We start from the raw sequence: 13,997 nt of genomic DNA, 5'->3' as shown, positions 1-13,997 counted from the left end.
TGTTGGGAAAGGTAGCCACAAACATAAAAAAAGAATTAGTTCATTATCTAAAAAATATGAGAGAATTACATTAGTAGTACAAAAAAAATCAAACGAATGTTGATTACATGTATCTAAATTTTACACCCCTATATTAACCCTATAGACACACATAATCAAATGTGTGTGGTGTAATTATTTGGGTAAAGTTTTTATAATATTATTTTCTGTCATTTTCAAAGAAAACGTTTCAGTTACAAAGCCATACACTACGTGTAGACACAACAGCTTAACTTTCTACAAATCAAAAGAGGAGATAAAATTATCACATTTTAATTTTCCTTGGTAGTGATTATGGCCGTTAGTTGCTACAGCAATTATCAATCAAATAATTTTTACATCTTCATTTAGACACAACAACTTTAAATGCTACATTAATTTTGTATTGAGAAAAAAGATAACAAAAAACATGCATTATAAAAACATTTTCAAAGAAGCTTTTGTTATATAAACAAACCAACCTAAACAGAAACATGTTCATTCATTTATGTTGTTCTAACTTCTATAGTTCTATTCTATCCTCATTTCTCAACACATGGAACACAGAACAAGTTTTCCAATGACTTATCCTAACATTATTCTCTGTTTCCTCTGTCTCTTTTCATTCATTTCATCTTCTTCTTCTTCTTCTAACCCCAACACAATAACTCTTCCTCTTTCTCCTTTATTCACCAACCACCCTTCATCACCACCAGATCCATTCCAATCCCTCAAACTCGCCGCCTCTGCGTCTCTAACACGCGCCACCCACCTCAAACATAGCAACAAAACCAATCTCAACGACCCTTCAAATGTTACTACAGAAGTTCATTCCAAAAGCTATGGTGGTTACTCAATAGATCTTCAATTTGGAACACCAACTCAAACCTCGTCTTTTGTCTTAGACACTGGAAGTAGCCTTGTTTGGTTCCCATGTTCATCACGTTATACATGTTCATCTTGTTCCTTCTCAAATATTGATCCTACCACAATCCCTAAGTTCATTCCAAAAAACTCAACATCTTCGAAAATCGTTGGTTGTGCTAACCCAAAATGTGGTTGGATTTTTGGGTCTAACGTTGAATCTCGTTGCAATGGTTGCAACCCAAAGACTCAAAATTGTAGCTTTAATTGTCCTACCTATATAATTCAATATGGGTTGGGTTCAACCGCGGGTTTATTACTCTCGGAGAATCTCAATTTTCCGGCGAAAGTTGTGCCGGATTTTCTAGTTGGTTGTTCTCTTCTCTCGATTCGGCAACCTTCTGGGATTGCAGGTTTTGGACGCGGTTTAGAATCGCTTCCATCTCAAATGGGTTTGAAGAGATTTTCTTACTGTTTAGTTTCTCATAAATTCGATGACTCGCCGGAAAATAGTGACCTTGTTCTGCAGATAGGTTCCTCCGGCGATGGAAAAACCAGTGGGTTGAGCTACACACCGTTTCAGAAAAACCCTGAAGTAAATTCCGTGTTCAAAGAGTACTATTACGTGAGCCTTAAGAAAATCATGGTGGGTGGAAAGCGGGTCAAGATCCCGATCGGGTTGTTGGAACCGGGTTCTGACGGTAACGGTGGAACCATCGTGGATTCCGGTTCAACATTTACCTTTATGGAGAGACAAGTGTTTGAATTGGTGGCTCAAGAGTTTGAGAAACAAATAGGAAATAACACAAGGGCTAAGGATGTTGAAACTCAATCGGGTTTGAGTCCTTGTTTTACGGTTGATAACTCCGGCGGCAATGTCGATTTGCCTCAATTAACTTTCGGGTTTAGGGGTGGTGCTAAAATGGTATTGCCGGTGGCGAATTATTTCTCATTCGTCGACAGTGATAAAGTGGTTTGTTTGACGATTGTTTCCGATGGTGTTGTCGGTCCAGCGAGGGGTAGTGGTCCGGCGATCATCTTGGGGAACTATCAACAACAAAATTTCAATGTAGAATTTGATTTGGAAAATGAAAGGTTCGGATTCGGGCCTCGGACTTGCAATAAGAGTACTTAATTGAGATAATTTTAAATTGTAGTTACGATTACTCGTATTACATTTCTTGGGTTGTAAGGACTTCAAAAACTGTAACATTGATATTAAAATTGAAATATCTTTAGTTTAGTTCGGAAACTCACCATTGTGATGGTGGCTGTGAATACAGTGCCGCTGACAATTACGGTGGTGATTGGAATTTCATGGTTGTTTTATTTATTATTATTTTTTAAATGTGAGTGGGGCAAGCAAAAGTTATTTTCTTTTGCTATAAAGTCACAAAGATAACAATGCATTATTATTGCATGATGGATGATGGGAACTTTTTTTAATAAATAAATGAGTAAATAACAATGCATTATTTTGTTTATGATGATTTCACCAAAGATATGTAAAAGTAGATGCTAACTTCTAGCCGTTATTGTTGTTTTCATGTGATTTCTATGATATGAAAATGATCCTTGGAGTGCTTTATTTGATTTCTTCCCATGGAAGTAACTGCACATAATATATATTCTTTAATCTCTTATTGTGTTCTTCCTTTCTGATTTGAAGAGCTGAAAAGCCTTCTTTTTTAATGGGGTAAATTCCTTTTCATTGTTCTTTAGGAACATTTTCTACTTTTCTTTCATGTATGGGAAAGATAAAGGGAAAGTATTGATTTATTTTATGGGAATGGAGTATCTCCTCAAGCCAGTGAAATTATGACATGTATCATGTTTCATTATTTTCTATAAAAATATTTTTAAAATAAACAAAATAACACACATGTCACATCTTTACTAGTTATAGGAGATAAGTTATCTCCTAATACGATAAAATATCTTATCTTATTCTCTATTTAAACTTCACATGTGGTTCATTATTTGTGTTTATTGTTTGTCCTATAGCATTCCATGAACTTACCCTACTTGTTATTTTTTGATACATGTATGCCAAAACAGGACTATTTTGTTTTATGGATATAGACACAATAAAAGTTAAACCCCTTGTCTCAAATCTCAATTGGGAATATGATCTCTCCATTTTTTAAATTGTAGTACTTGTAACGAAAGAATATATTAGACAGAATCATAATTAATTCTTAATTACTTCTTTTCCCAATAATCAGATTGTAAAACTATGAATTGGATATTTGTCCGGTCCAAGTCTTTCATTTATTCAGTTTTGCATTAAAATCAAATTGACTCAGTTTTTTAGAATTTTTAATATAAACAGAGTTAATCGGTCCAATTATTGACTTGTTAATCCAATCAGTGACTCATTGGCTCAGTTTAAAAATCGAGTCATTAACCGGTCTGAGTTTAATAACACTCCAAATAACTACTTAAGCTAAAGCTTAAATTCTTATTTATGATCCTTTCTCATAATTAATGAATTCATTTGGATTTTGCCTTAAATTTTATTTATATTCGTGTTTTATTAGTTCTTTAAATCAAATTAAACCATCTAGTTTTAGTTTATAGATTCCTTCAATATGAATTGGTATTAAATTTATGACTGGAAGCATCATCATTGCTTAGATACTTACACCAGTTTTTCCACTCCATTTTGTTCTCCAATTCGATTAAAAAAGGCATGCAGAAGAATGAGGTAACATGGTAAGAGAGTAATTGAGATATTAATGGACAACCCTATCTTGTTTCATTGTAAATGCTTCCAACACTTAAGTGACCAGAATAAAACAAGGAAAAGGATAAAAACTTTGATTATCAGGATCAGTTAAAGACAATACATAAATAAAAAAAAATAAGGACCACTGAAATTCTGAAAAGGAAGGCTCTTATCTTATTCCTTTTAAAGTTGGTGTGAATTTATGTGTACAATTTATTTTAAAAACTTGGTTAAGGATAAAGACATTTATTAGTATCTATATTACTACAATGTTAATTAACATGGTCTTCTTTTCAAGTTAGAGTAAACTTCTTCTTTATCGCGTAAATGGTAGTATTTGTTATGAGTAAAACTCGAAATTTCAACATCTGTTATTCTACTTATTTTCTCTTTTAACCATCAAACTACTTTATAATCATTTTTTTATTTTTTTAAATTTGCTATGGGTGTGACTCGAATCGACAATCCCCTTCACTTTATTCATCAAACTCATCCACCTTAACCATCAGAATGAGGGAGTCATTAGTATAAACTTAGTTAAATAATTGGCTTTCAGGAAAATAAATAAATGTACTTAAACACATGGTAGAGAAAAGGCTAAAAACGAGAGCAAAAACTGAGAAACAGTTCAATGGTGTGAAAGAAAGGTATGCATGGTTGGATTCCACGTGATTGAATATGACCAAAAGAGCAAGTTGGATGCATAGTGAGTTGTAATTTTAAATTTTAGTTGGACAAGTACTCATGCATAATTATACAAATATTGATGGGGATGTATTTAACTTCAAGTTCTAAAACAGTGTTCCCTTACCTCCATCTCTTTTCTTCAGTTCAATCAATAAATATGGCTTGAATTGATAAAAAATTAAATTATGGTTAAGAACACACATTTAATTAAAAAGTATATATTCTTAATTTATTTAATTAAAAAAATAAAAAAAAATCAAATCTTTAAATTTTTTGGTGTTACGTGTCAGAATTTGGGTCCCAGAGATTCAATACACTGAATTGAGAAACCAAAGAGAGGCGTGAGGCACATGCCGTTGATCTAGGAGGTTCACAAGTGGTACTAGTAATCTCGAAAGTGCTTCCCCCACAGAAAAAGGAATTGAAAACCGGAGCTAAAAATATACTTGCAATAGATTTGTGATAATTACTTTAAAAAATTGTGATAATTTGATTTCATCATTGTAATGTGCATGAGTAAATTATGGAATCAAAATTTCAAAATGATATTTTGTAATATTCAGCTTTTATATGAAACTTTTGCATTTTGTTTCTAACTCTAACTTTCTCTTACTACTTCTTTTCTTTTAACTACCTTAAAATATTAGGTTTATGGATCACTTTTGAGTATCTTTCTAGGTTTATGAAACACTTAACATTGAGAGATAAGGGAAAAAAATTATCTTACTCACATTTAAATGGACGTGCCTAACACACTTCTTGTCTCATTCTTAATCACAGACTAATAACATATTATTACATAAGAAATTTTAAAGAAATAAAATATAACATTCTAATTGGTCCAGAACAGAAAATAATGAAAAACTGGCAGTGAGAATTGATCTTTATCCCCTACAAAATAGTTAATGCTGTGGATTGGGTACATTAACATATGTGTCCCCATTCATGATTTATATTTAACTTCACCAGCAAACCCGGGAAGCCAAAATATAAGATGTAAAGTTCCATAAGAAATGATTATGTAGCAGTTTCTAATGCTGTAATTTAATCCCTATACATGATACAGATAAAGAGAATATTACAAATTACAAAAACAGTTGCAAAATCGGATCAGCAGGACTCAGTAGCCGTACGAATCAAGTTCCAATATAAAGGGTAAAGGTCAAATGAAAGAGGAGAGATAATATGTTTTAGCTTCGATTGTCACTTACATATATGATATCTCATAAATTGTGCTACTGAATTTGTCATCAATTATGATTAATCAAAAAAATAATTTTTTTAACCAATCATAGGCACATGATACATATGGTGATACAATTTGTGGGATGACACATATGCTCTCCTTACCATGTGCATGTGAGAGAATATGTTATAGCTTTGATTGCCATTTACCATGTGCATGTGAGAGAATGTGTGCCTTTTTCCCTTCTCTTGTTCCACTCCAACATGCAATAATTGATGACAATTTAATACACTCCAGTTCATTTAATCTTATTTTTTGGTACCCTTCATAAATTTTCCTTCTATGGTACTCACAGACTACAGTTTCTGCTTAACCAAATATGTCATGTTTTCTCATCACCAACTGTAAATTCTTATAAATATTAAGACTAGCATTCCAAATTTGTAGTTATTTATAATCTCAAAACTGATACAGAATATATATTTATATCATATAATATTACTATTTTTTATAATAATGTTGGGTATTCGGTATCATAATTACTAGACCCATTTCGTATTGGAATGTGGGTTGCAACACACGACCCAACCCATGATTTTTGGCGAGGCTAACATGATATATTATAACTTAAAAGCCCATTAGTATGGCCTTTTAAGTGGGTTGACCCACACATATTGTGGCAACTCGTTAACCTTCATTTATTTGATTTTTAATTCCTAACCCTATGTAAATTCCGAAATTATTAAATTCATAATTTTGATTTTCTCTACCTAATGCCTTATCACCATGTTCCTTTTTCATGTATTTTTATTTCTACATATGTAAGCTCTTTAAATAGAGATCACATGTATTAAAGCATATCTCAATTTCCCGTCCTTATCAATTAAAAAATGACACATAACTAAAAATAAATTTTTTAAAAACAAAATGTTACATTTTTATATTACTTGCTCATAGCTGATTAGATCGGGACGAAGTTTGGGATAGAATTTGGGACAAAAAATCTACATCCAAACTCTTTTATCTACAATGAGTAGTAAGCTGACTTAGACCAAATAATCACTACAAAAAGGTTAGTAAATTAAATTATGCAGTTCATAATGGGCCACCCTTACGGCCCACTTAGTAGAATTCTCTAGAAGGCGATTCAGTACATGAAACTTTCATTTATTGGACATGACTACTTCCATGTTGCAAAATTTTCTCTTGTATACCATAATCAAACTTACAAACTATGATTTTTTTTAATGAGAACAATATATGTAAGAGAAAAATTATACTTGTAGAATAGATTTTTTAATATGATAAACTATTATTAAAAAAAACCAAAGTTGGAATGAAGCATAAGTTATACTTCCCCCTAATAGAAGTGCAAGAGGGATTTGCCAAGAACTTTTAAAACATTACTTACATCCAATACAAGACAAACTCCAAAAAAGAACAGTAGTCACGTTTAGCTGGTAACAAAAATAAATTATCTTAAAATTTTGGCTTCTACTTGTGTCATAATATGTATACAAAGCATGAACATATTTGTAATAAATATGCCAAGTTGAAAAATATGCTTTTAGTGTTGGTAGATACATGCTTTTCAAACTTTCGAAGTTTGGACATAACTCATTATAAACTTAAAAACACAACACTATCATTTAATTTAATTTCTTATTACAAAGTTCATCTGCTTTATTATTACCACTCTTGTTATATAAATGAAGTTAAGACTTGGTCAATTCAAGTATGGTAACATAGAGAGCATGTGATTTAATGTGTCCTAATAGAAGCAAGCAAAATAGAAAAATACTTTGAGTAACATTCCAATGTATTCATAGAGTTTGGTGACTAATATATGGAGCGTCGTGATCGTGAGTCTTCGTCATCAAAGTGGTATACTATAACATATTCACATGCACACATGGTGTGGCCGGTTTTGTGTGTTGACAAATCAATGAAGGTTCCTTTAACTTCAACCTAAACTTGACGGTGCTCAATACCAAAATGTTGAAAGTTTAAACCCCTTGATTCTAGGCATGCATGTGCTTTGTTGGGTTGTCTATGCTTTTATTTTATATATCTATATCATGAATGCAAATTTTAGTATGTCGATATTTTGTTTTGAGTGAAATTCGAATCCTCAATCTCTTAAACTCTTCGCTCTAACCGTCAGACGACTCCAAACACATCTAAATAATAAAGGCATCCATTTGTAGGAATGACGTAATGGAAGTTCTTTTCTTTCATCATATTATTAATGTGCAAGGTGGATGAGTGGGACTGAAAATGACCCCACCACTAACCCTATTCTATGTCGATGTAATGTAAATACACACTCCAATAATTGACCTAATTAAACTTTAAATGCAAGCAAATTTGACCTAATTAAAATATAAATCCAAGCTAATTAGAGATAATAAATTCACCACACTATCCCTTTTTATCAAATTCAACTACACACCCACATGCCTAATATGTATTGTAACCTAGCATTTTTATTAATTTGGAGAAGGGGTGTTATTTAATAGAATATACGTCAAGTGTAGAATTTGGGTACAGATAATCACGGAATAAAAAAAGGGAAGGGAAAAGGTGGTCCAATAATATAAACTTTTAATAATACATAATATTATAATTCATCATTGATTCAATAATTTAACAGGCTTCATATAATATAGACAAGGGAATATACATAGGGTAACTTGTAAGGAACCAAAAGTTGAAAGAAGAAAGCAACACCACACCAAATGCTTGAATATACACTCACCTTTTTATCCAAATTGAAACAAAAATAAATTTATTATTCTTTTAAATGAACTTAATATATTGGCTTTGTTATTACAAATTGTAATTTTGCTACATCAATCTCTGTCTTCTTTTTAATCAAATATCACATCCTCCTCCAAGTGCAATCTTATTCTATAGCAAAATGTACAATTCCAAATACCCTATAATGGAAATTAAGCACTATACCTAATGGCACAGTGATATACATAGAACAATAGAAGAAGAATACGTATACAAAAAAAGAAACTATAAAAGAGTAAATATAATTAAACTTTAAATATTAAACAAAGCATGGATGGTACTTAACGACGTTGGGCTGAGAAAACGTTAAAATCAAACGTTAACACTGCATCGCTGGACCAACTGGTACTTAACGGCGTTATTCCCGACGGATATTCCGTTACTTTGTGCACCGAAGGTGATGTAAGCAGGGCAATGAATATAGATATGGTAACGTCCAGAAATGAATGCACCAACTTTCCAACGAACCCTACCGTCAATTTTAACGTCGACAAGGACGTTACCGTTACTTTGGTCTTGGCTAAGCCCTACAAAGTTGTAAGGAGCAACAGGGACATTAGTTCCGTAAACAAACGGTGACCAAACGTCAACCTCCTTGTGGCCTTGGTAGGACGGAGGAATGGCGGTTCGGAGCGTAATTTGCTGGCTCCGGTAGCTGACGTAGGTGTCGAGTCGGTCGTAGTAAACACCAATTTTATCGTTAGGGTTTCGGGAGGAGAGGGTGACCTGAAAATTCGAGGTGAGGAGGTTCGGTACGGTCGCATTAAACGCGTAAACCGTGACGTCTTGGAGGATGAAGGTGGGTTTAGTTGGACGGAGGACGGCCCAAACAATAAGAATTGTGAGGAGGATGATGAAAAGGAAGATTATTATTCCCCAGAATATGCGCCGGAAGATTTTCTTCTTCCTGCCCTTGTGGTGGTCGCACTCCTTTACCGACATCGTGGCGGGGCGGAGGTGGTGGAAGAGAGAAGACTTGTGTGGATTGGAAGTTAGGAGTTTGAGAGTTGAAGTGAGAAGTGAAAGTGATGATGATGATGGAGAAGAAGAGAGGAAATATGAACACTTTGTGTGATAGACACTTTTTTTGTAGTGTGTGGTTTGTTTATATTACTTTAAAGGTCTTAATTTATGTACAATTTGATAAAGTTGTTGTGTTTGTAAAGTTATGATAAGATCATGTTACATATGGTAGTGGAGTATAGTATTTTATTTACTATATGAATACAAATGGTGGAGGCTAGTTAAGGGTAGGTTTATTGGAGTTTATATATATATATATATATATCATGGGCATTATGTTGTGGTCTGCATTCAACATCAAAATACTCTTTTGTATCATGTTATGACGTAATTATGTCTTTTACTTCTTGTTATTAATTAATAAAATTGTCCTACGCAACCACAAAAAAACAAACGGTGGAAGCTAATTATTTGCTAGGCACATATTTAATCAGCTAGCAATGATCATTTGGTTGTGGAGGTGAATATTTAAACAAGCCACTTAATAAATTTTTAACTTTGATTCGTAAATTAATAGTACTTGAAGTTAACTAGCGAAGAAGAATATGTATCTCTTCTAGTTAGTTTAAATATATCTTGTTCACACGAACAAAAAAATAATCTTATTCATGATAAAAATTTACAAAAATAGAAGAAAAATATATTTTCTATTTAACCAAAGAAAGAAAGCCAATAAATCATACATGTGTTGTAGTAATAGTATATAACTTAATGTTAATTGAAGTCTAGCTTCCACTGATTCAACGTATGGAAGGTGTATATTCTACACTCACTCGTCCATTTTAATAATGGCATTCATTGCATTAGTTTTTATGACTACTAAGTCAACAAAAGGTAGCTTTACATTTCGTAAAGTAGTCATACTACAAGACAAATATGAGTAGATGTAAGAATTATGAGTAGAAATTTCATTTTGATTCATATAATATAATAGTTTGTTAAATTAAAAAATAATTTGTTAATATGTCGATACATACACATATATAATATTATATATCATGCGTACAAAAAATAGGAAAAATGATGATTGATTTGAGCTCCTTCATTACCATTGGATCTTTGATTTTTTAGAAAGGAAGATCCTAGAGACACGTTTTGTGTATATACTAGGCCCCACTTAAACATGACATAGAAGCTACCAAGTAAGTTCCACCGACCATCTCAAATCAACATGTTCGAGAATATACTTGGTAGCACCGAAGCAGCAAAAGCTAGAAGTATATCCTTACTCTTGTATTAATCTTTTTTGTAAGTTGTAATTGGGTTGACATTCCTTATGTCCGTTTCTAATATATTTGCTTATAGAAAAAAAAAATAACATGATGAGGTAAAGGGTAAAGAATCGATGAATCAAAAATTCACATTCCTGCAAGAAAAAGAAATCAATTCCTATTCAAATTAAATTTGTGGGTAGACACAAATTCGTATGGTTTCTGAATTGGGTGTGAATTGGAAGAAAGAACACAAGCCAAAGTATAGAAAGGATATGTGTTTAGGCCAAAAGTTCATGAATTTTTCCTCATTCTCTTAATTAAAACTTAAAAGTATTTTTTTTTACAAATTCCAATTAAAAAGCTACTCCTGCATTCCTTAATTTTCTTAGTTTTAATTTTTTACCTTGTTTCAAAACTTTTGCCGTTTTCATTTGAAGACTTAGTTAGAGACATTTTTTCCGTTGTATTTTTTGTCATTTCCCACTTTTCAGATAAACTTTGCTTAAACTATTAGTTTTCTTATTTATCAGTCTTCATGTATTAGTAAGCAAAAGTTGTATCTATCAAAGAAAGAAAAGCAAAAACGCCTTAGAATCATACTTTTATTAGCCCTTTTTCATGGTGCCTGTGGAATCACTGAAATGTTCAAAAGAGATGAATATTACTGATTTATTGAACAGGGTCTATACCCTAGTGAGAAATGGAACAAAATACTATGGGGGAAACATATAAATTTTACAAAAAATTAATTCTAATTAATGATATTTCTTTTGTGACTGATTTTTGAATTAATATTCCAACTATTATAATTTAGAAGGGAACTTTTAAGTAGAGTAATCAATATAACATGTTTAATTACTAAAAATGTTAAATCCTTATTTGAATAAGCCACGCCAACATATAACACTATATATCTACATGTCTAATTGCATATAAAATCAGAATCTGCTCACGTATTTAGGATTTGAGAATAATATATAGTTGTCACCCTTATCTCCACTCACTACACCAATAATTATGAATTCATGATGCCATGATGAACTTATTTTTCTAATTATTTTTCTTAATGGTTGGTTGGTTTATATATATATATATATATATATATATATATATATATATATATTAAGTTCTTTAATTAGATATATAGATTTGTGAAACTTTGTTAAGGCCAAGAGTTAACCATCTAACCTTCTTTATGTGGGCCATCCATGATGAGACTCATAATAATGTAGTTTGAATTTCTAAGCATTTGGTTTTATAAAAAATCATAGAAATTGTCCACCGACAGTAGTAGCAAAGCTCAAAGGAAAAACATGAAACTAACGAAGAAAAACTTGTGGCTGTGAAATATTTAAAGCGACGATACCAAAACACCAAAGGTTGAATTCCTCAAAAGCAATGGAGAAAATAGTTATTTATCAGAATTATTTGCTACATTTCACAGTCACATACATATATTATTTATATCCTATTTGGTCTAACAACAGAGAATAAAAAAATTAACAATAAACTTAGAATAAAAATTTCTATTCGCTTAGACCATATTATTACAATAAAGTATTATTATTGATTATATTTTTCTCTCCGGTAACTTGCCCCGTCAACACGACATTATGTTGTCCTCTTTCACAAATTTATACTCATCTTCTTATACATAATTCATTAATAGTGCGTCATCTTTCAATTATTTCTTCCAGAACTTTTGTATAATCCGTGGGTAGGTACTAGAATATTAAAAACAACAATGTTATATATATGGCTTAAGAAAATTAATTATAAAAACAAAAATTAATATTTTAGTATTATTTCGAGAAATTTGATTATTTCAGAATATAATGATAGAAAAATTATGAGGCAAATGATCTTTGTTCATCATCTAACTATTCTCTTTTGTATATGGCCCAGGCCCGATGGGAAGGTGTAGTTTGAAAGGGGAAAACAGAGAAAATATAAAGAATTATAGTCAAATTAAGGATATCCCCAATGTGCATTTGGTGATCTTAAAACTTAAAAGTTGTGCATTCATGCACTTGCACTGAAATTCAGGTTGTGATTCTGATCCCTATGTTTGTACTCTTATTTTAGGTAGAGTAGTATGTACTTAAAAAAGGTCCTACAAGATCTTTTGGGAAATTGAAAAAGTTTTTTTTACTTAACAAGTACTCCAGCACTTACACTTTTTATTAGATTGTTTTTTCCTTAGTAAAAGAATTGTGTTAAAATAGTATGAAGAGGATATTTTTTATTTAACGAATATTAACTCTGTCACATAACCACTTGGTTCATAGAATATGATAAATATGCAAAACGACAATGGAAATGTAGGCAAGGTTTTCCTTCTAATTTGTGTATATATTCATATTCCGGCTTCCTTTAAAGGTTAGTTTTCTTGTCATATAATTCCAAGTGAAAAAAGAAGAAGAAAATGGACAGAAAAGCATTGGGGTTAGGATTGGCTTTGAAAGCTTGAGTAATAATTGGTGGGTTTGGGCCAAAAAGCCCTATTACTATATTGCTGTAAAGAACATCCTTTTGTATATGTACACATCTGCTGTCCCATACTTTGTGTCACTCCTTGTCCTATGGATGTGATTGGTCAGAAAAAAAATATTTAAGTTAAAATTTAATTATTAAATATTTTCTAACCAATTATAAGTTCATGGTACATGAAGTGACACAATCATCCATCATTGATTTGTTAATCATCATCGATTTTTATACGAAAGTAATACAAATCAATGATGAATGATATGCTGACATGAACAAAACTTTACACTGTCAGTGCATAGATTTTAAACTCATTAGACTGTACCATGTTGTTTATACTTTTTTCGATCATTCATCATTTATTTGTATTACTTTTTGAAAAATAAATATAAATGATAAACGATACAATAAGAATATATAAAACTCATACAATATTTATAAATTTAATTTTTTTCATAAAAATCAACCTACACAAAAGAACAATTAAGATTAAAAAATCAAGTCAAATATTAATCGCCAAGGTGCTCTTTAACACCCCCACAACACACCTTCTAAAAATGATACCTAGATTAAGTATAAAGAATTTCCTCAAAAGAATTATTTTACCTTGAAGTTTTATTTATTTGTTGTTAAACGTAAAAACAATTTTTTTTTCACTTTCTTATCAATCCCATTTACAATATTATATACTATATATACATATACATTTTATTATTGTATTATTTAGAATTTAACTAAAAATTATTTAAAATACTGTAACATTCACCAAAAAAAGAGTAAAGGAATGTAATAAAAATAATAATTGAATAAATCTTTTTGTCCGAGCCATGATGCAATCTTACTCTAACTCTGTAAAATCATTCCATGTAAGAAAATAGTTGAAAACAATAAATTAACCTAAAAGAAATAAATAATAGTATATATGTAAATAACATTCCTGTTTTTTTCTTAAAGAATCATTATTCTGCAAAAGTTAGGTTGACCATCCCTC

General features: G+C 31.3%; 2 protein-coding genes across 2 annotated transcripts; one reads left to right on the top strand and one right to left on the bottom strand.

Annotated features, from left to right (window-relative positions):
• LOC109348297 (probable aspartyl protease At4g16563) lies at positions 511 to 2,207 on the top strand. The gene has a single exon (XM_019588680.1). The coding sequence runs from the start codon at positions 575 to 577 to the stop codon at positions 2,015 to 2,017; it is 1,443 nt and encodes a 480-aa protein (XP_019444225.1). The 5' UTR covers positions 511 to 574; the 3' UTR covers positions 2,018 to 2,207.
• Positions 8,255 to 9,387, bottom strand: LOC109348296 (NDR1/HIN1-like protein 12). The gene has a single exon (XM_019588679.1). It carries the CDS (start codon positions 9,222 to 9,224, stop codon positions 8,595 to 8,597), a length of 630 nt encoding a protein of 209 aa, XP_019444224.1. The 5' UTR covers positions 9,225 to 9,387; the 3' UTR covers positions 8,255 to 8,594.

This window comes from Lupinus angustifolius, chromosome LG05 (assembly GCF_001865875.1).
Source record: "Lupinus angustifolius cultivar Tanjil chromosome LG05, LupAngTanjil_v1.0, whole genome shotgun sequence".
Taxonomy (NCBI): Eukaryota; Viridiplantae; Streptophyta; class Magnoliopsida; order Fabales; family Fabaceae; genus Lupinus; species Lupinus angustifolius.
The sequence above is the reverse complement of the archived record's forward strand: the minus strand, read 5'-3'. Positions and strand labels throughout refer to the sequence as shown.